The 19,223-nt window shown below is 40.1% G+C and overlaps 2 protein-coding genes across 2 annotated transcripts in view; one reads left to right on the forward strand and one right to left on the reverse strand.

Moving 5' to 3' along the window:
* slc1a9 (solute carrier family 1 member 9) overlaps positions 1-6,393 on the forward strand; it is a 35,450-nt gene extending 29,057 nt beyond the window's left edge. Inside the window, exons 9-12 of the mRNA XM_053514625.1 lie at positions 1,516-1,710; positions 3,739-3,873; positions 4,568-5,018; positions 5,443-6,393. Coding sequence (XP_053370600.1) covers positions 1,516-1,710; positions 3,739-3,873; positions 4,568-5,018; positions 5,443-5,652 — 991 coding nt within the window. The 3' untranslated portion in view covers positions 5,653-6,393. The remainder of the gene's footprint in view (positions 1-1,515; positions 1,711-3,738; positions 3,874-4,567; positions 5,019-5,442) is intronic.
* Positions 6,394-9,877: 3,484 nt separating this feature from the next.
* Positions 9,878-19,078, reverse strand: LOC128545111 (potassium voltage-gated channel subfamily A member 7-like). The gene is made up of 3 exons (XM_053515480.1): positions 18,809-19,078; positions 16,059-16,771; positions 9,878-12,086 (listed from the first exon to the last, which is right to left on the reverse strand). The coding sequence occupies exons 2-3, from the start codon at positions 16,716-16,718 to the stop codon at positions 11,178-11,180; spliced, it is 1,569 nt and encodes a 522-aa protein (XP_053371455.1). The 5' UTR covers positions 16,719-16,771; positions 18,809-19,078; the 3' UTR covers positions 9,878-11,177.
* Between the last annotated feature and the right edge of the window lie 145 nt (positions 19,079-19,223).

Here is a 19,223-nt window from a genome sequence, read left to right on the forward strand (position 1 = left end):
CTATGTTCTTCTCTGAATTTCCTACCAAGGTTCACCAATCATTGGATTTTATTTTTAACACTCCTAATGTACAAACCCTTAGCCCATGCTCCCTTTATACACTGCCTGGCCAAAACAAACTGGCTGTTTGGGTTTAAATCAGCAAATCATTAAGGAGCCTTAATTGGATAATTACTGCATTGATTAATGTGTTTCAGCTGCAACAAAACTTTTAAGCCTATGGGATCCAGTGAGGAGTTTCTCATTTCTTAAACAACCACATCAGAAGAAGGTATATTCCATGATCATGGAAAAGATGGTGCAGTTTTTAGAAGGTTCACATTATTGGCCCGCGTCAAGCACAGAAAACAACTAAGGAAATGTCTGAAATGGCTGAACCCCTGTAAGGATAGTCCTGAACCCTCAACGTTTATGGAAGAAACCACATGTTAGTGAGATCAGAAAAAAGGTTTCAGTTTGCTAGGGAGCGAAAAAGACTGGACTTTGGAGTGATGGATTAAGGTCATGTGACCTGAGGAGTCCAGACTGAGCCTATTCCAGAGTGATGGGCGTGTCAGAGTGAGAAGGGAAGGACATGAAGCGATGCTCCCATCATGCATAGTGTCCACTGTACAAGCCTCTGGAGACAGTGTTATGATCTGGGGTTGATCAGTTACTCAGGTCGAGACTCAGTAACGTTATGGGGCAATAAAATGAAGTCAGCTGACCACCTGAATGAACTGAATCACCGGGTTATCACATCTATGGAGGGTTTCATATTTCCTGATGGCCCTTTTTCCAGAATCAACACCAAAGCGTCCTGACCTGAACCCCACTGAAAGTCTTTCATACAGTATCTACTGGTGAGGTCATCAATACAAGTAATACAATAAACAAATGTTTTGACATGGCATAAGTGCGGGCCAAGTCAAAGCTAAAGGCGAACACTGATTGATCTGCTTCGAAGCGTACGATTGTTGATGGATTAAAGCAAATGTTATGGAACTTTAAACCAGAAGAAAGAGTTAGTGTGTGTTTGAGGTCTCGATGCTGCAAGACTTAGCACATGCTACATATAAGAGCAGCTTTTTACTGTTTATTCATCACCATCAAAGTTAGAGATGACTTTACACATGGGATCGCATGCTTATTTCTGACTCATCGAGATTTTAAAGAACGCGAATCTTTTGTAATTCTGGCACGAATCCTCATAAAAATGTTATAAATATTCATGATAACTTTATCACACCTGATTTGTTATTCAGCGGTTCTATTGGAAAAAAAAAATTGAACTCAAACGCTTTAACAGACAATTAATTCTTAAAAGGCTTTATATTATGTAAGTGTTGTGATTTCTGTGTGTGTGTGTGTGTGTTGCATCAGAATAAATCTGCAGCTCATCAACTGACAGGACCTCATCCAGCCAAATTCTTCCATCTGTTTTATATTTGATTGTTCTCATTTGGATAAGTGACACTTAATTTCCTCTCTTTCCCACTCTCACCTGTCTGTCCCGCTCGGGTCTTTCTCTCCCAGCGCCGGCACGTTGCCCGTTACCTTCCGCTGTCTGGAGGAGAACCTGAACATCGACAAGCGCGTCACCCGGTTTGTGTTGCCCATCGGCGCCACAATAAACATGGACGGCACGGCGCTTTACGAGGCCGTGGCTGCTATTTTCATTGCCCAGATGAACGGCATCGAGCTGGACGGAGGACAGATCGCCACCGTGAGGTTTGTATCAGCGAGAAGAAAACAAGATCACGCTGTTGTCTGGTTTGAGGAAAAAAACAGGCCTGCTACATAAAGTTTATATTCAGTTTATAGTCTATAAACACGTAGTAAAGCCCCTGAAGAGGATATTTTATGTTAAATTTAACGACGGCTGTTAAAACCTCTCGAGTGAAACACCTCATGAGCTTCTCTCATCCTTGAAGCATTTTAAGAGACTTCCAGAGTCTGGTTGAAACGCTATAACTCTCGGCTTTTATACAGTATTTATTTATTTAATCAGATATTTATTAGGATTTATCCATCACCTCGGTATCTACCAGGATTATGGAGCATCTTGTTCCTTATTTATTCCACAGTTCTGTTGTATTCTCAGTTCTGATTGGTCAGAAGGTGTTGATTTATTTTCTATAACCACATCTCTGACAGTAGCACTTTACATTCCTGCACTCGTTCTAAAACATAATCATTTCTATAGTAACAGCTCATTCTTATAAAGTCAGTCAAAACATGGTATCTGTGCTTTAAAGTGACAGAAAAAGTCAATCTTCAGATAACACCATTTTTCAAAATACTTTTTATGTACAGTATCTCCCGATCCACGCTTTGTTCCTTGTAAATACGCATACACATTTATATTTTTGTCAGGTAAAAAGAAACACATTTGCTAAATAAAATTTTATGCCCTGTAGTGTCTGTAACTTTTTTTCAATCCAAATTCAATGATCTTAACTGTCATTTAGATGAAACTTGGCCAATTTAGATTTTACATGAAAAGACATAAACCTAAAAAAGTGTATTTTTCTAAAACTCTTAATTGTGAAGATATTGCAACATGAGTTTGACATGGTTACGGACACTACATTTTCTTTTGTTGCTTTTTTAAGCTTTTACCAAAAAACAATTCAAGCAAAAAATTTTACAGGTCATACGCTTCTAGAATATATGAATAATTTTCATTTTAAATGATGATTGTTTGAAGTGAGACAGTATAACAGAAATATTGCCATTTTGGGGCCACATCTCTAAAATCATCTCTCCAAGACGACTGACGTTAGTAACTTGCGGCTAACCGGCGGCTCGGCGGTGTAGTGGTTAGCATTGTCGCCTTGCACCTCCAGGGTCCGGGTTTGATTCTCGGCCAGGCTTGATTCCCGTCTCTGTGTGCATGGAGTTTATCATGTTCTCCCTGTGGTTGGTTGGATTCCTCTCACAGTCCAAAGACCTGCAGATTTGGCTAATTGGCGTTCATAGATTGCCCGTAGTGTGTGAATGTGTGTGCCCTGTGTTGGGTTGGTACCCTGTCCAGTGTGTACCCCACCTTGTGCCCTAAGCCTCCTGGGAAAGGTTCCAGATAGGTTCCAGGCTCCCCATGAGTGAGATTGGTAACTTCTATGAATTTTTAGAAGTATCTTCTTTGGCCTCACACATTTTCTGTATTAAATGTATAAAATGAATCATTTATTCAATCAGCACCAACACTGTGGTTTGGCTGAGATTAAAGGGTTTCTCGTAAGGAGCTGTTTATGTAATATGTAGTCTCCAGTCTTCAGTGTCTTGATGCTACTCTCAATATTTGCCAATAAATAAATTACAACACAGCGAAGGCCTGGAGAAAGCTCGTTTAGTCATTATCGGTTAGCCACTAACTTTTAGCATCCTAACTATCCCTTTTTAAGACGTTAAGGTTGCTAGGTTAACTTTTAGTTAGTAGCCCCCCCCACCAGGTAACCCTAAAGCTAACCCTTAGTAGGAGCTAAAGAATATTGCCTGTATAATATTAGCTGTTAGCTGCTACTTGCAGGCCTTATAAAAGAGCTAGACAGTGTTGAGCACTGAACCAGGGTGTGTGTTCTCAGTAAATTAGGTCACATTGGGGGAGGGGGGGGGGGGGGTGTATGTTGTTAAAACCCCAGCCAGTACAAAACTGCAAGATTTTTTTTTTTTATGTAAAAAAACATTTAACAGTTTGCTCTCTGCACCATCTCTCTACCTCCCGTGACACAATGATGACATGGCGGCTCGGCGCAGCATGACGGCCACTCTGGCGAGCGTCGGTGCAGCCAGTATTCCCAGTGCTGGTCTGGTCACCATGCTCCTCATCCTCACCGCAGTGGGTCTCCCGACACAGGACATCAGCCTGCTGGTGGCCGTCGACTGGCTGCTGTGAGTTCTCATGCTTCCGTGTGTGTGCGTGCATGCGTGTGTTTCCTGAAGTAATCAGACATGCTTGTTTGCTGTTTTATTCTCTGTACTCAAGCACGCTGGAGCTGAAAGGGAACACTTAAGCACTCGAGTAAAGAGCGGGGTGTCAGCTCTAATTTGTGAGGATTTACACCAGACTTTATTACATGGCACAGGCCTGACCGCCACCCATTACGACATTTAAACAGATCTACAGTGTAATAAATCTCTCCGTGTTGTGCTGTTATTGGAAAACAATCAGTGAGGCGTTACAGAGATGAATACTTTCCCATAACGGCACGTCCTGGAAAGCGTCGCTCATCCCGCAGCATTGCAACGAACAGGCGCGGGACACTGTTTTTATTTATTTATTTGTATAGAAATGCACATCATGTTTTTCTTCTCCATTTATAATTCCGTAAACAAATTCCTTTTGTACCATAAACACTCGTTCCGTCACCAGCCTCCCGTGAAGGTAAAGAGAAAAAAAAACGCAGCTTATCATGATACGGAGAAAATGCAAAGAAAGTGTAAACTCCTCTCTTAAATCTTTTTACGCTATTCGTACTCAAGTGTGCTGTACGTAAATAACAATAACTCTTAATATCATAACCTCAGCTTTGTCGTTGCCCCATGGTGTGTGAAGTGTGTGTGCCTTTGTGTGTGTTTGCTTCAGTGACCGGATGCGAACCTCCATCAACGTCGTGGGCGATTCCTTCGGAGCAGGCATCGTCGATTTCCTGTCTCGGGCGGAGCTTACCGAGATCGATGCCAACATCCCCCTATCAGACGAGGAGTTTGTACCCCCTCCCCCCCTCCTGACTGATGTAGACCTGACTGATCCTCCAGAACTCCCCCCTCGCTTCCCTCGGGCCCAGAAACTCAACCACCACCACCTCCAGCAGCAGCAGCAGCTCCACTATCCTCCTCCTCCGGCGTCTCTGAGCCACTCTCGCTCTCAATCCACTCGCTCTGCTCGCTCTCACTCCCCTCGCTCCGTCCAATCGCCCTCACCTCTCTCTGTGTGTTCACACTCTCCACATCCTCCGCACCGCCCGCACTCGCCCCGCCTCCTGAACCGCCTCTCAGACCACGCCTACTGCCCTCTGCCCTCGCATGACCACCAGGTGAGGATGAAAAGGATCATCCAAAATCCCTCACTGATCACTTAACAGTATTAGTAGAAGTAAAAGTAAAAGTAGTAGAAGTAGTAGAGTAGTAGTCTTAATTACTGCCTTTATTAATTAAGTTCTACACAGTTATTGTACACTTTCGCTGTGTTATGAAAAGAGGAATAAGACACTTCAGAATAAGCCGTCCGAGGAAAATTTCTGACTCTGTTTCATCGATTAAAACATTATCAAAGCACAAATCCACGAGTTTAATTTCAATGCATTAAAAGCAAAATAGCTTTTAGCCTAGAATTGTGTTGAATATCTCGCTATTGCGATTGCATCATTAAAAACAAAATAAACAAAAATCTATTTATTTATACGATACGATCTATTAACTTTTTTTTTTTTACCATGCCCACCTTTGTCATTTCCTCAGGCGGCGACGCTGCCGCGGGACTTCAGGGAGAGACGGCGGGAGCGAGAGAGGGGCAGCGAGAGACTGCATAGACGAGAGAGAGGCCGAGAGAGCGAGACGGAGGAAGATGAAGAGAGAGAGAGGATGATGGACGAGGGCAGCGAGGGAGAAGAAAGCGACGACACCGCTTACGACAGAAGTCACGCCATCCCGCCGTGTGAGATCCCCTGAGGGCATCGCTCCATCACCTCCGCCATCCGCCACCCACTTTACCACACTTTTACTACAGTTCCTCACGCTTTACAGCACCTGGACACTTCATCGATCAAACTGTATACAAAAGAATATACTGTATATCTGTGAATAGTTCACAAGAGCATTAACACAAGAAATGTTGTGTCCTTTAGTTCCGAAAAACAATTTTAAAGTTTGTATGTATGAGAAGAGACACACAAAGAGTAACAAAAGTAATGGCACCCCATAACAGGATTTAGAACACAGTAAACTTAATAGGCAGTCTTTCATGTTTTAATTTACATTTTGTCCCTTTTTTTCATTTTCCTGGAAATTTTTATGGAGATTTGTGGGTGTGGCTAAAGTACCATGAGCATGGCTGATTTATTTACATTTACAAAGTTACCAAGCTGCATGGTAAAGTACAGACAGTAAAAATCTGAGCTATGTTTAATAGTGAAAGTTAGAGAATAAAATATTAAAATGACTTTATTTAATTAATATATATGTATAGGCCTATATATAATTTTTGAGTTTGATATTTTATTAATTCGACTATACAGTACTAACAAATAATTAGACCTATAGAAAAGGTACGAAGAGTCCAATCCATGTAATCCAAAGCTGTTTATTTAGATTTTTTTTTTTATATTATCTTTTAATTTTGCTTCCATTAATCATGACTTAGATTGCTTTATTTCTGTCTCAATTTATTTATTTATTTATTTATTTATTTATTTTTATTTATATCAGTACTGAATTGTGTGTGGTGTATGCAAAGATTTCTGCTTATTATCACTACTATATTTTCTCTCTTTTCCGTGTCAGTATGAGTGTTTGTCGTGGTACAGTAGCCCGTGTCTCTCGGCCAGGCTAAAATAATTTTTTTTTCCCTCGTCCCTTTTCAGATCAAGTGTGAAGTAATAAAATCTCAGAATCCCATCATTTCGTTGTTTTAAGGCTGAGGTGTTGTTAGGACCTTTACTGCTTTAATAATAATTCCTGGATAAAGGACTGGCTGAATCCTGAGACATCATTACACTTAATCTGCTTTAAGACAGAAAGGCAGCTGATGAAAGAGAAGAAGAAGAGAGAGAGAGAGAGAGAGAGAGAGAGAGAGTGAATTAAGGAGGAAAGTGACAGATGGCTGTAAAGACGCCGGTCTCCACGAGCCTTCTCTCCCAGCCGTCGGAGATGACGTTAGCGATCAGAGGACGTCAGAGAGGACAGAAGGGGACAGAAGCTTAAGTAAGTGGTGCATGAGGACAGACCTGTCTAATATAGTGTCGTTAACATGATGGAATGAAGGTTCTCAGAAATCAGACTGATATTAGCTAAGATGCTGTATGTAGTATTTTGCATGGATAGCCCACGGCGTGCAACAAGCCAAGCTAACACATTGAAATGGCGAAACACTGGAGTACCCTAATGGCTTGGCGTCCTGTCCGTGGCTACAAGATGCTAATCAATGGTTAAGCCTGCAATAAGCAGAAACTTTCTATATACACATCCCATATAAACTCTTGAGAGGAATTGGTGATGAGCGTGAGCAAAGTTAGCTCGCTAAGTGTGTTCATTATACGAAGCTTCTCAGCTGAAATGTGAACTGAAATGTGTACAATGTTTCTTTACATAGAATTATGTAATTATAGAATTACATTTACATTTGGTATGTTTAGTAACTTGCAAGAGAACTTGTTACATTTTTTGTTAGAACTTTACATACACGATAGTTGTAATTAGATAAGTGATAAGTTGTTGTAATCAATAATAAATGTTGAGGTATTTATTTTAAAGTAAATCGTAAATCGTAAAAAGTATTTAAAGAAAAGTATTGATAAAAAAAATTGTACATTCACTCATGTGTTACATTCATTTTAATCCTAATAATAATCCTTTTACTCGTGGGTAATGAATAACGATTTAAAATTTACCAATTTTACACTTGATTGTTTAAAAACAAATTTAGATTTAGATTTAGAAATACTTTTTATTTTAATTTTAGATAAATTTAACACCACCAGAATAATAAAACACCACAATAAATAAGTAAATAGTTGTTCATTGATCATTTTTATGTACTTTCTGGTCACTAGCAGTAAATTTATTATTAAATTAATTTTTTTTATTATGACCCCAGTGCCTCCTGTAGGTAGCTTTAGGACATTGCGTGCTGCTGAGCTTCTAACAAGCAAAAGTAAGCTTAAACTTATATACAGTGTGTTTTTTTTGGTTAATTTGTGAAGAGATTTTTCAGCCGTGGCAGTTTTTCCAGCATCCAGGATTGTGTGTAGAATTCTGGATTCTGATTAGTCAGACTGTTTTATAATTTTCTATAACAGCAGCTCTGTTACAGGTTTATATTAATGCACTGGTCGCTACAACTCATTTACAGGGACTTTTGTGCTTCAGATGAACAAAATAAACCAGATAAAAGATTCATATTCATAGCTCTGTAAGAAGATGTTTGGAAGGAGTCTCCAGTGTCAGTGCTTTTCATAACAATTAAAGGTTTTCTGACACTTTCCCACCTTCCTGAACTGTTCACGAGCACGCACTGTATTCTGCTTTAATTAAATTTAATTCTTGACAGTTGATTCTTGATGGCTCAACCCCCAACTTAATCAGTTACGACTTGTTACGCATTAGGCATGAAATTGTATCCTCATGATGTACTTAGCATTATGATGTAATCATACTCTCATGCTGAACCATCGCAGGCTGTCTATGAACTTACAGTACCGTCTATGATTTACTTACAGAAAGCATGATGTAGTAGTTTAGTGTCAGACTCAGGAGTGTGGCGAAAGACTTTCAACATGTTCAGTAAAACAGCTAAATAAAATTAATTTAGAAAGTTGAAGAAAGAGAAAAGTATCAAATTTCACTGATGAAAATACTCTTTATTAATTATTAAATACATTGTAAATAAGATTCACACTGGTTCTTAGGATAAATACAAGTTTTAAAAAGAATAAGCACACACACACACACACACACACTCATTCAGTCCCTCTCATACATACAGTACATGGACAAATAAATCACATTAGCCTAATTTTCCTTGATATAATGTTATATTACTGTATATGACATGTCCATCTTACTGCTCTCTCTACTGAGCTTCTTTCCTTTCTGCCACAACAATTAATTTAAGTGCAATTTCCACACAGAGCCAAGCATTACAACAACTTCATGAATAATAATAATAATAATAATAATAATAATAAAGAAATAGAAACATTGACACTAATATAGATAAATAGTTTAGAAGCGAATGAATATACTGGTCTTGGTTGTGATGTCATAGTTTTGTATGTGTGTAATGGTGGTGTTTAAAGGAAATGTTTGGAGGGGGAAAAGCAAATTTGTATAAGTATAAGAAATGATAGTCGATTAGTTTATTGTGAATGAAGTCTGTGTTTTATTCCTCTTACACCACAGCATTGTGTGTTTATTCGTTAAAGAATGACACACTCTTATTTATGGAAATGGAATCTGTTGGAAAAGTTACAGCTTTTGAGCACTAACACTGGAGACTCCTTCCATGAGCGTTTATAAATGAAGTAGATAGGATTACGTACCAGAACGAGCACATTAACAAACCCGTTGGAGCTGCTTTTACAGAAAATGAATCAACTCCTCCTCAGAAGAATTTGACAGTGCTGTGATGTAATGGGAAATAGTCAGGGTGAAATAGACACATGTTAGATACAGTACAAATAATCAAATGAAATCAAATTAAATGAAATTAAATAACGAAGAAACCATCTGGCTGATTAACTTTATTAAAAATAAAACAGTACATCTTTTTTTGACTTTTCCCCACACTGTTCCTTTAACGTGGCTTTGTGATGATGGTGTGAGTCCTGTAACGTCGTCTGGTTCCTGTTTCAGTTCAGGTTGTTTCTTGTCATTTTTTTAGTTTATCTCTTATAACTCCATCCAGGTTCCTCACATACAGCTGGACGAAGGAGTTTCTCTTCACTTTACACCCCCCCCTCCCTCTTTCTCTCTCTCTCTCTTCTACACCAGGTCTGTTTCCATCCAAATAATGTATTTAGCGACAAAAACTACTTAGGACTTGGGACTGTACCTACACAGAGGTAACCTATGCTCAAGTTATCCAAAGCGTTTAAATATTTAGTTTAGGGATGAATTATATATATTTTTTTATAAAATGTTTATATTTATAAATAGTTTATATTATGTTTCGGACAAGGATTGTTTTTTATTTATTACGTTGCCTCATCATCATTTCGATTTTCTTTTGCAAAGATACAGCAGCAAAATTAAACAGCAAAATGCTTCCTTTTGAGACATTCCCCTCCACATCATCTTGTATAAACCATGTAGATTTCAGCCACTCATACAGTAAATACTGTTACTGCTCCAAATAAAAAAATTGGTCTCTTTGGGCCGTTAAACCACCAGGGGGTGCCATAAGTTATTTAATAGATTAATACTAAAGCATACCTTCTCTCTTTTGGCAAATACAGCGGTACCTCAGCGTACAAATTTAACCTGTTCTGGAGGCGAGTTCTTGAAGTTAAATTTCATATTGTGAAACACATTGTCCCATAGGAAACAATGTGAATGCAGATAATCCGTTCCAGCCACTCGAAAATATTACTAACATTACCAATTTCCAACACTATAATTATATTTTTCGCATTTGAAAACAATCAAAACATTTTATAAAAACATGTAAATTAAGTAAACCTCACTTAACTTTAATTTATGATTCCTCTCGGCACCGGCTGCGTTAAAATCCAAACTGAAAGCGGCTCCCTTTTCTTCTTGCTTGCGGACTTGATAATATTCTTGGGACCCATGGTGCTTCACTATCTTGCTCAAAATGCAAAAAAACAAACATAAACTCGCTTTGCTTGGCTTTCCACTGGCGCTAACAAGTTTTGAACAGCTCTCGAACATTTGTGCAAATTAGCTGGCATTCGGTTCGGCTTGGTTTGTTCACTCGTGTGCTGAAAATGCTTTGTTTGCTGCAACAAAATGGGGCGTTTGTATGCCGAGGTACCACTATAAATGTTACATATATATAGACACTACTAGAAATAGTATGATTGGTGCACATGGAGGCACCTGAGCGAGATGTTGCTTAGGGGAACTTATTTCAAACCAGTCCGAATTTATCACTGGTATTTCGTTGCTCGTGGACGTGGCCTGTTTGGCATTTTGTCAAAATATATTACCTAAGGAATAAATTTAATGTACTGAAGTTGGATTTTAATTCGGTCCTGCTTGACAACTTGAAGTTGCTTTTACAAGTTTAAGTTGTGCATCAAACAGTAAGTCAGGACTGATTACAGGTAGGAATTAAAGCTGTTAGTGAGGAACAGAAGACGAGTTTGTTTGGATTGGATACTTAATGCATCAGGACTAGATTTAATAATGACTACAAAACTGAGAAAATCTCAAAACAATCATGCTAATGAAAATGTAGGATTAGAATTTGAACGAGTGGATGGAAACCCTGGTCTCTCTCTCTCTCTCTCTCTCTCTCACACTTGCGTGACGAGCGGTTCTCCTCGGTACACATTGCCCGTTCTCTGTTCCCCAGCACACAATCCGGCGAGTAGAGTCCCATTGAGTGGCGCACAGATCCCTCTACAGTCCACGCCTCCTTCCAAGGGTGCATAGTCGGGCTCTTCATCCCCATCCCCGTCCTCATCCTCGCTGTCCCCTTTCTCTTTCTCCCACAGCAACGTGTTGACATGTGTGTACTCCTGGCTGTCCTCACACTCCATCTCACGATGGTAGAAGTAGCTGAAGTTGGACACAATGACAGGGACAGGAAGTGAGATGGTCAGGACACCAGCGATGGCACACATGGAGCCCACTAACTTGCCCCCCACTGTCACCGGGTACATGTCGCCGTAGCCGACCGTTGTCATGGACACGACGGCCCACCAGAAGGCCTCGGGGATGCTGGTGAAGGAAGTGTCGGGGCTGTCGACCTCGGCAAAGTAGACGGCGCTGGAGAAGATCACCACACCGATGAAGAGGAAGAAGATCAGCAGCGCCAGTTCCCTCAGGCTGGCCTTCAGCGTCTGGCCCAGGATCTGCAGGCCTTTAGAGTGGCGTGACAGCTTGAAGATCCGGAAGACACGCACCAGACGGATGACACGGATGATGGCCAAGGACATGGCGGGCGTGCCACCTTTGGACCGAGCTAGCTCCGTGCCCAGTGTGACGAAATACGGGATGATGGCGAAGAAGTCAATGACGTTCATCAATTCCTTGAAAAAGGACATTTTGCTCGGCGAGGAGGCGAAGCGCATCAGCAGCTCGAAGGAGAACCAGCAGATGCACATGGTTTCCACGATGAAGAAGGGATCCTGGAACGGAGAGAAGTGGGGCACCGGGGCCGTGCTGTTCGCAGAGGAGTGGTGCGAGTGGAACGACGCTTGCTAAAATGGAAAAAAGAGGGGGAAAAATATTAGGTTTAGTAAAGTGTTTATAAAGGGCAGGGTCATGTGAAGGCAAACAGAAAAGGAGGCGTAGCAGAAAATCAGGACCCTAGAAGAACTGTAAGAGGAAGGAATGAAGGAGGAAAGGAAAGGTATTACGGATGGTGGTGAGTACAGATCAAGTAAGGAACGAATAAAGAAAGACATGAAGAAGGAAGAAAGGAAGGAAATGCCAGAGAGCAGAAGAACGGAACAAAAGAAGAAAGGATGGGTGGTATAGTGGTAAGAAAAGGAGAAGAAAAGGAAAAGAAAAAAGGGAAATTGTAGAAGTTAGTAACGAAGAAAGTAAGAAGAAACGATGGGAAACAACAAAAAAGCAAATGAAGAAGAAAAAAATTTCACAGTGAGTTAATTATTTTCCTCTAATTACACGTCCTGACATGGTGTATCGTTCTTATCAACGCCCTTCTCCCAAAAAATTTATATCTTAACGAATCTCCCACGTTACTGTTTATGCATTTATATTTACATTTAGCATCATGGAACGTCTGTGAGACGAGTGAGTTCCTTAGGAAAAGGGGCAGGACACAGAAGCCAGTAACGTCTGAGATTATTTTGGACTTGCCGTTAAACTCGATCCATGGAATTGTGATAAACTGGAAGAGGGAAGAGATGGGAACAGGGCGGGAAAACAGACTGAGTGTGAGAGATAGAGGGAGCGAGAGAGAGAGAGCAGAGTAGTGTACTGTATCAGTTTAGTTTCCGAACTGCTCTGCCAAATATCGATAAAGAGAGAGAGAGAGAGAGAGAGAGAGAGAGCATGGCCGAGCGAGCACAGTCTCTGGTTACATCTTAGGGATCTAAGGTTGCTAAATATAGAGCAAGGAAAACCCTCAAAGCACATCAACATAGAAATGAGAACTCTCTCTCTCTCTCTCTCTCTCTCTCTCTCTCTCTCTCTCTCTTTCTCTCTGTGTGTGAGCTTTATACACACTTTTAGATGCAAGATTAGTGTGAAGATTACGTCCATGAACTAATTAATTTTCGGGTGCAAATGGGGTTTTCTCTCCACAAAACATACAGCATGGATGCCAACACATGCATGCACACACACACACACACACACACACACACTCCTAGCCTGAAAACAGGGTATCATGTGAGCCGCCAAACTGTTTGAGATATGAGAAAGCAGTGATGTGAGATGTACAGAATGTGAACACACACACACACACACACAAACTTCATACTAAACTAAGTACTAACGTCTGTGTATGGAATATACGTTGACACGTACAGTTAGACATGTAAACTTTATACACTAGAGATGGAGAAGAAAAATGATCCAGTTATGTTTTTTGTGCAGCAGGTGAAGTATCGCTGCACTTTCAAAACCATTTTTTTAAATCATTATTCATTTTAAATTTATATACAGTATTTTGGCATTTGAGGGGATAGAACGTTGCAGTTTCTCTGTAATCCTCCAGGTGGCGTGTTCTAAACTTTCACACATTGATATGCAGGTATCTGATTGGTCGGAAGGTGTTGATTAATTCTAATTAACATTAGAAGAGATGTTTCTGTAACATGCATGGAAGGAGTCTCCAGTGTCAGCTGGAGCTTTAATATCATTTTCCAGATGAGTTCTTCGAGCTTCTTTGTTTCTCATAACATGAGCTGTTTTTGTCTTATTAACTTCTAGATAAAGTCTAATTCAATTCAATTTTATTTATTTATATAGCGAATTATAGATAACGATGACCATTGTCTCAAAGCAGCTTCACAAAGTGAAAAGTGATTTAAAAGAGGGAATGATGAGGCTGATGAGGGAATGAGTGTTTACAGCTGCTATACGAGAACTAATACACTTGGTAGTGTGCCTATAAAGGGATAAACAGGTTAGTGTATCTGTGTTTAATGAATGAAATCATTTCAATAATCAGTCTTGTGATATAAGAGGAGTAGTAGATGTAGACCGTGCTGTTTTAGGTAAGGAATTCTTTTTAGGGAGGTGACAGTCTCTCCGATTCATTAAATTCCCGTGTTGTTAATTCATTTACTACAGCAGAGAAACATGAGGACTTTTATTCTATATAAAAACTATATTAAGTCTTATTCTTTAAAATTAGTGCTAAGATTACATCTGTGAACTTATAATGAGAGCTGAAGTCACTAAAATTAAAACTTAATAAAAAAAAATCTAACCCAATAAATAACAATAATTAATTATAATAACTGCCAATATTACTTTGACAAAATGTGGGAGGACTGCAAAGGGGCATCATTTACCCAACATCAGCCTAAGTCAGAAATATTCATTAGCATAAGCTTTAAATTAAACGTTCCAACTTCTAAACAAAAAGGGATAAGTAAATGTGATAGCGGTTTTTATGACACGAATGCAATGGGAAAAACTTAAAACTAACTGGAACCAAGTGAAAAGAAATTCCTCACATCTTTCTCACAAGGAATTAATGAGGGACCTGTACAGACTAGACTTACACTGCATAAGTAGAAATGCAGAGTTTAAGAATCATTAATGTTTCTTAGAGGAATTTATGAAAGAGGCATTCTGTACTTATTTATGTAACATTAGCAAACGTTTATGATTACACTGGTGTTATGTTTATGGTGAAATGTTTACCCGGCACCCGGCTAAAAAAAATTTCTTGTGTTGAATTTATCTGAAATTTCTTGATATATGATTTCAACATACCAAATATAAGATAGTTAAGCTTATTTCTAGAAGAATTAAACTTTTTTGCATGTATACTGTATATAATTTTTTAGTTTCAGTTTTATTTTTTTTCTGAAAGTAGCACAAATTATCGTAGTGAATATTAGCATGGCACGGGGGTACAGTCCTAGTACAGAACATGTAACAGCCGTGCTAATATTCAGTACAACAGCACAACCTCGAGTGTGATATCGCTTTTATACAACAGTCCCACAAACACCATTTATTGTCAACAAATTATGATTTGTTTCTTTATTTTAACCAGTTATTTTGCTCCACCCAGACATCTTCTTCTGTGCCTGGCAGGACTAACTTACCAACTGGTGTAGGCTGACGACCGATAGTTATCGGAAGTTAGCATGATCAACAGTGTAATCATGTAGCCAAAAGGTGAGGGAGATAAACCAATGAGGTGGTGGACACTGAAAAACGTACGAGATTTACTTTATATTTCTACTTATTTTACTGTAGAATATCAGGTCAGGTAACTTTCAGGTTCTGGGGTCGAATCCCAAATAGTGTTAAATAGAAAGCTATTCTGCTATGTAGGGTGTACAATCACTTGTTCCACACACCAAGTAGTGCCTTTGATCAGGGGTTAGAGAGAAATTAGTTATTTAGCCTTGTGTTAGACGCGAGTTAGCTTTGTAGCTAAGTGTTAACCGTGAATAGAACGTCGCGGACGGTTTAGAGGCGATTCAGAGGGACTTAGAAGTGATTAGTGCAGAGACGGCGTGTTGTTTAAGACGCCATAACGTTATCAGATGTGTGTTCTTACTGAAAGTGCTTCTGTGACTGGGTGTGAATGTGGGTTTAGTCAGACAGCTGCTCTCTCCTCAGTACTGCGGACCGTACAGACCTACTCTCACCCACGCTGAGACACACAGTTAGTGTCATTAACCACTGGACAACACCTGGGACACGCCCACTCATACATAGAGTTACACATCACAGTGCTGTTACTGTCTGTTATCAGCCTCTCGTCTATTTAGATTACTCGATCAGAACTAACTGTTGTATAATTTAATTTTAAGAAACAGCCCATTAGCCTTTATGTTTGGAAAAACCAATAGCAGTGTTGCGAAACTGCAGAGTTCTGCAGTAAGTCTTTTGAGCCTTATTTATGGCTACATCAATTAATGTCTTGTTTACAAGCTCCTCCCTTTTCATGGTACATGATGGGATCTGACTGGTTCAGGAAATACAGTTCATCACATACACTTCTCTCTCCTCACCTCTCTCAATTCTTTCTCCAGCCTGAAGTCGGGCAGTGTCTCGAGACAGAAGATGACGATGGACACCACAATGACCATGACGCTAATGATGGCGATGATGCGGGCACCACCTGATGACTCGGGGTGCTCGAAGAGCATCCACAGCTTTCTCTGGACCTCATTCTGTGGCAGCGGCCTTGGCTCCTCTTTAGGGAAACCCTCATCTTCCCTGAAACGCATCATGACCTCTTCACCGAGCTCGTAGAAGCGCAGCTCGTCCATGAAGATGTCCAGAGGCACATTGGCAGGCCGGCGTAGACGGCCGCCTGACTGGTAGAAGTACAGGATGGCATCAAAGCAGAAGCGGTTGCGGTCCAGGAAGAGCTCGTTGCGGAGGGGGTCAAAATAGCGCAGGCGGCGCTGCGGATCACCGAGCAGTGAGTTGGGAAACTGTGCTAATGTGCGTAGTTGCGTCTCATACCTCATCCCTGAGACATTGATGGCCAGACGCTCGCTCAGCGCCCAGCCTCCTGACCTCCGACTCTCTCTCTTTACTTTGTCCTTCTTTCCTCCTTCACTTTCCTTTTCATCCTTTTCAGCCTTGTTGCGCTGTTCTTTGCTCCTCTTGTCGCTCTCGTTCTCTGCTGTCCTGCTGGCATCTCCTCCCCCACGCCTGTCCATCTTAACTCCTTTACCAGCGCCTCACAGTGTTGGTCCAGGCTGGATGTTTCTCACTGCAAGAGCAGAAATGTAATCATGTCACTTGAGCATGATACTCACAGGCCTCATGCCAAACAAGACAACCCCAGAGTGTGTGATCAGAGCATGCGGCAAACTCAAACACACACTGCAGATATTAAATCTAGCTTCACTTACTCTTACTCCTAAGTGCTTACTTTGGCTATTTCTGACTAGAACATACCTATGTACCTGCCTGCATTAGAGTTTGCTTTGACTTTACATTTGAAGTGAACATTTTCTTGAGTCCCTTGGACAGCCCTGGACACTACATGACACAGCCTCAGAAGCTGTGCTATGGTATCTGGCACCAAGACATTAGCAACAGATACTTTAAGTCTTTGGATCTGACCAGGCCTTGTGTGTCCAACACATCCCAGTCAGAATACCTATGATCTGAGAAATTTGGAGGTCAAGTCAACACCTTGAACTCTTTGTCGTCAAGAATCTTGGTCTGCAACCGTGTTTAGGTAGGCGGTACGTGTCAAAGTAAAACCCACATGAATGGCAGGACATTGTAGAACATTGTCCAGAGAATCACACTGCCTTTAAAGTAGTTTGTTCTTCAGTAGCTTTTTCAGGAGACGAGTAGCCTGCACTCCCCAAGCTCATTAATAAGCATTGGCCACCCATGACCCTGTCGCGGGTTCACCAGGAGCATTATTGGTAGAAAGTAACCAGTGCAGACCAGGAATCTCCCACAAGCCCTGCTGCTTTGGAGACACTCTGCACAACCGTCTAGACGTCACAATCTAACGTTTTTTAATGTCGCTCAGATCCTTACGCTTGCTAATATTTCCACGTTAACTTTGAGAACTGACTCTTTATTTGCTGCATAATATATCACACCCCTTTACAGTTGACAGTGTAAACAGATAATTAATATTATTCTTTACTTTTAACAGCTGATATACAGTATGAGAAAACTGATTATAATGGCTATAAAGTCTCTAAATTTCCTAATTAAGTAAAATGGCTTAGATGGAGGCAGATGATTTGCGGTGGCGACCCCTAAAAGGGAACAGCCGAAAGACGAAGAAGAAGAAGAAGTAAAATGGCTTAAAAAGTTCTTTTTGTCAAAATAAATTTCTTTTTGAATTCATGCATTTTATTTTATGCTTTAAATATAAAGATAAGATAATTTTATTAACTCACAGCTACTATGAGTTAGTGCAACTCTAATGCCACGGTTGTTGAGCAGCACAAGAAAACACACGGTGATATTGTGTAACTGCTGATAGTTAAAATTGTTAAATTGTTAAATTAAACAATTTTAAACAATTAAACAATAATAAAAAAAAACACTTATACACTTTGCCTGTAATATTAATTAGATGTCTGACCTTTAGATTTAAAAAGAATCTTAAAACTTATAGGCAACTTATTCCCAAAATGTGTAATAAATATAATATAAAATAAATGTAAAATATAACACTGAAAGACATTTTGGTCAAAAGTTAGTAGTAAAAGGCAGTAAAAGTAAAAGGTCTTTTGAAGGGCAAAGTTTTAAATTTGCATAAAATGAAAATATGCATTAAAAAAGGGACCATTAAACATTCACTAACATAATGCCTAGGAATGAAAAAAATGATTAAGGATATGCACAATATTTCAATAAAGTGTGTTATGACATACGTTATTTTATCATCTATCGTGATAAAATCATATTTTATCATGGTAGCAATTTAGCACCAATTGCTGCTTCTCTGTACGTTATTACTCTACACAAAAAATATAAACAACTGTAATTGTTAACATTTAAACATATCTTGTCATTTGCAAAAACTCACACACACACACTCACACACACACACACTGTCAGCTGTGTGAACTGTAAACACTATAATCCTCTGAAGCATGTCGACAGAACAGTGTCAAATGTTAAATGTTAGTGCACAGGTTACACACACACACACACACACGTTTCCATTTATGGAGTTTTAAAAGTATATATTTTTTAACAGAGACTGCTGTTGAAATCTTTTCCCATGATCAGGTGTTTGGTTAGAATGAGTTTTCGTAGCTGTACTCACAATGAGCTGATTAAAAAAGTGAAAGAGAAAAAAAAGCTTGAGGAAGCAATGTCTAGAGGCCGAGTGCCGGCACTGTACCAGTCTAGCGCCTGTATTAGATGTAGACTAAATCACGCGCTCTGTTTTCTTGACTACGTCCACAACAGCGCGAGCCGCGTGTCCCTGCACCTCCGTGTCCATCGGTCTGTCACCGTCCTACAGAGGGCGTCCTGTTTCCCTGCCTCAGCCCGGTGGCACACTCAGAGCCTGTTTAGTGGACACCACCTCTCATGTCTCTCGGGTCTCTCGTCTCTCGCTGCTCCTACGACTCGGGAATGCTGTCATGTCGAAATTCAATCCAGGTTCCATCACCGCGAGCTCCCCGTATACGCTAGGCCCAATTTAGAAGGTCACACTAGTTTTCTCTTCCTGCTGT

This window comes from Clarias gariepinus, chromosome 16, assembly GCF_024256425.1.
Source record: "Clarias gariepinus isolate MV-2021 ecotype Netherlands chromosome 16, CGAR_prim_01v2, whole genome shotgun sequence".
Taxonomy (NCBI): domain Eukaryota; kingdom Metazoa; phylum Chordata; class Actinopteri; order Siluriformes; family Clariidae; genus Clarias; species Clarias gariepinus.

Coding starts and splice junctions, on each gene's coding strand:
- LOC128545111 (XM_053515480.1), bottom strand. CDS start 16,718: ATGGACAGGCGTGGGGGAGGAGATGCCAGCAGGACAGCAGAGAACGAG. Junction 12,087..16,058: donor TGGAGAAAGAATTGAGAGAG/GTGAGGAGAGAG, acceptor TTTCCATTTTAG/CAAGCGTCGTTCCACTCGCA.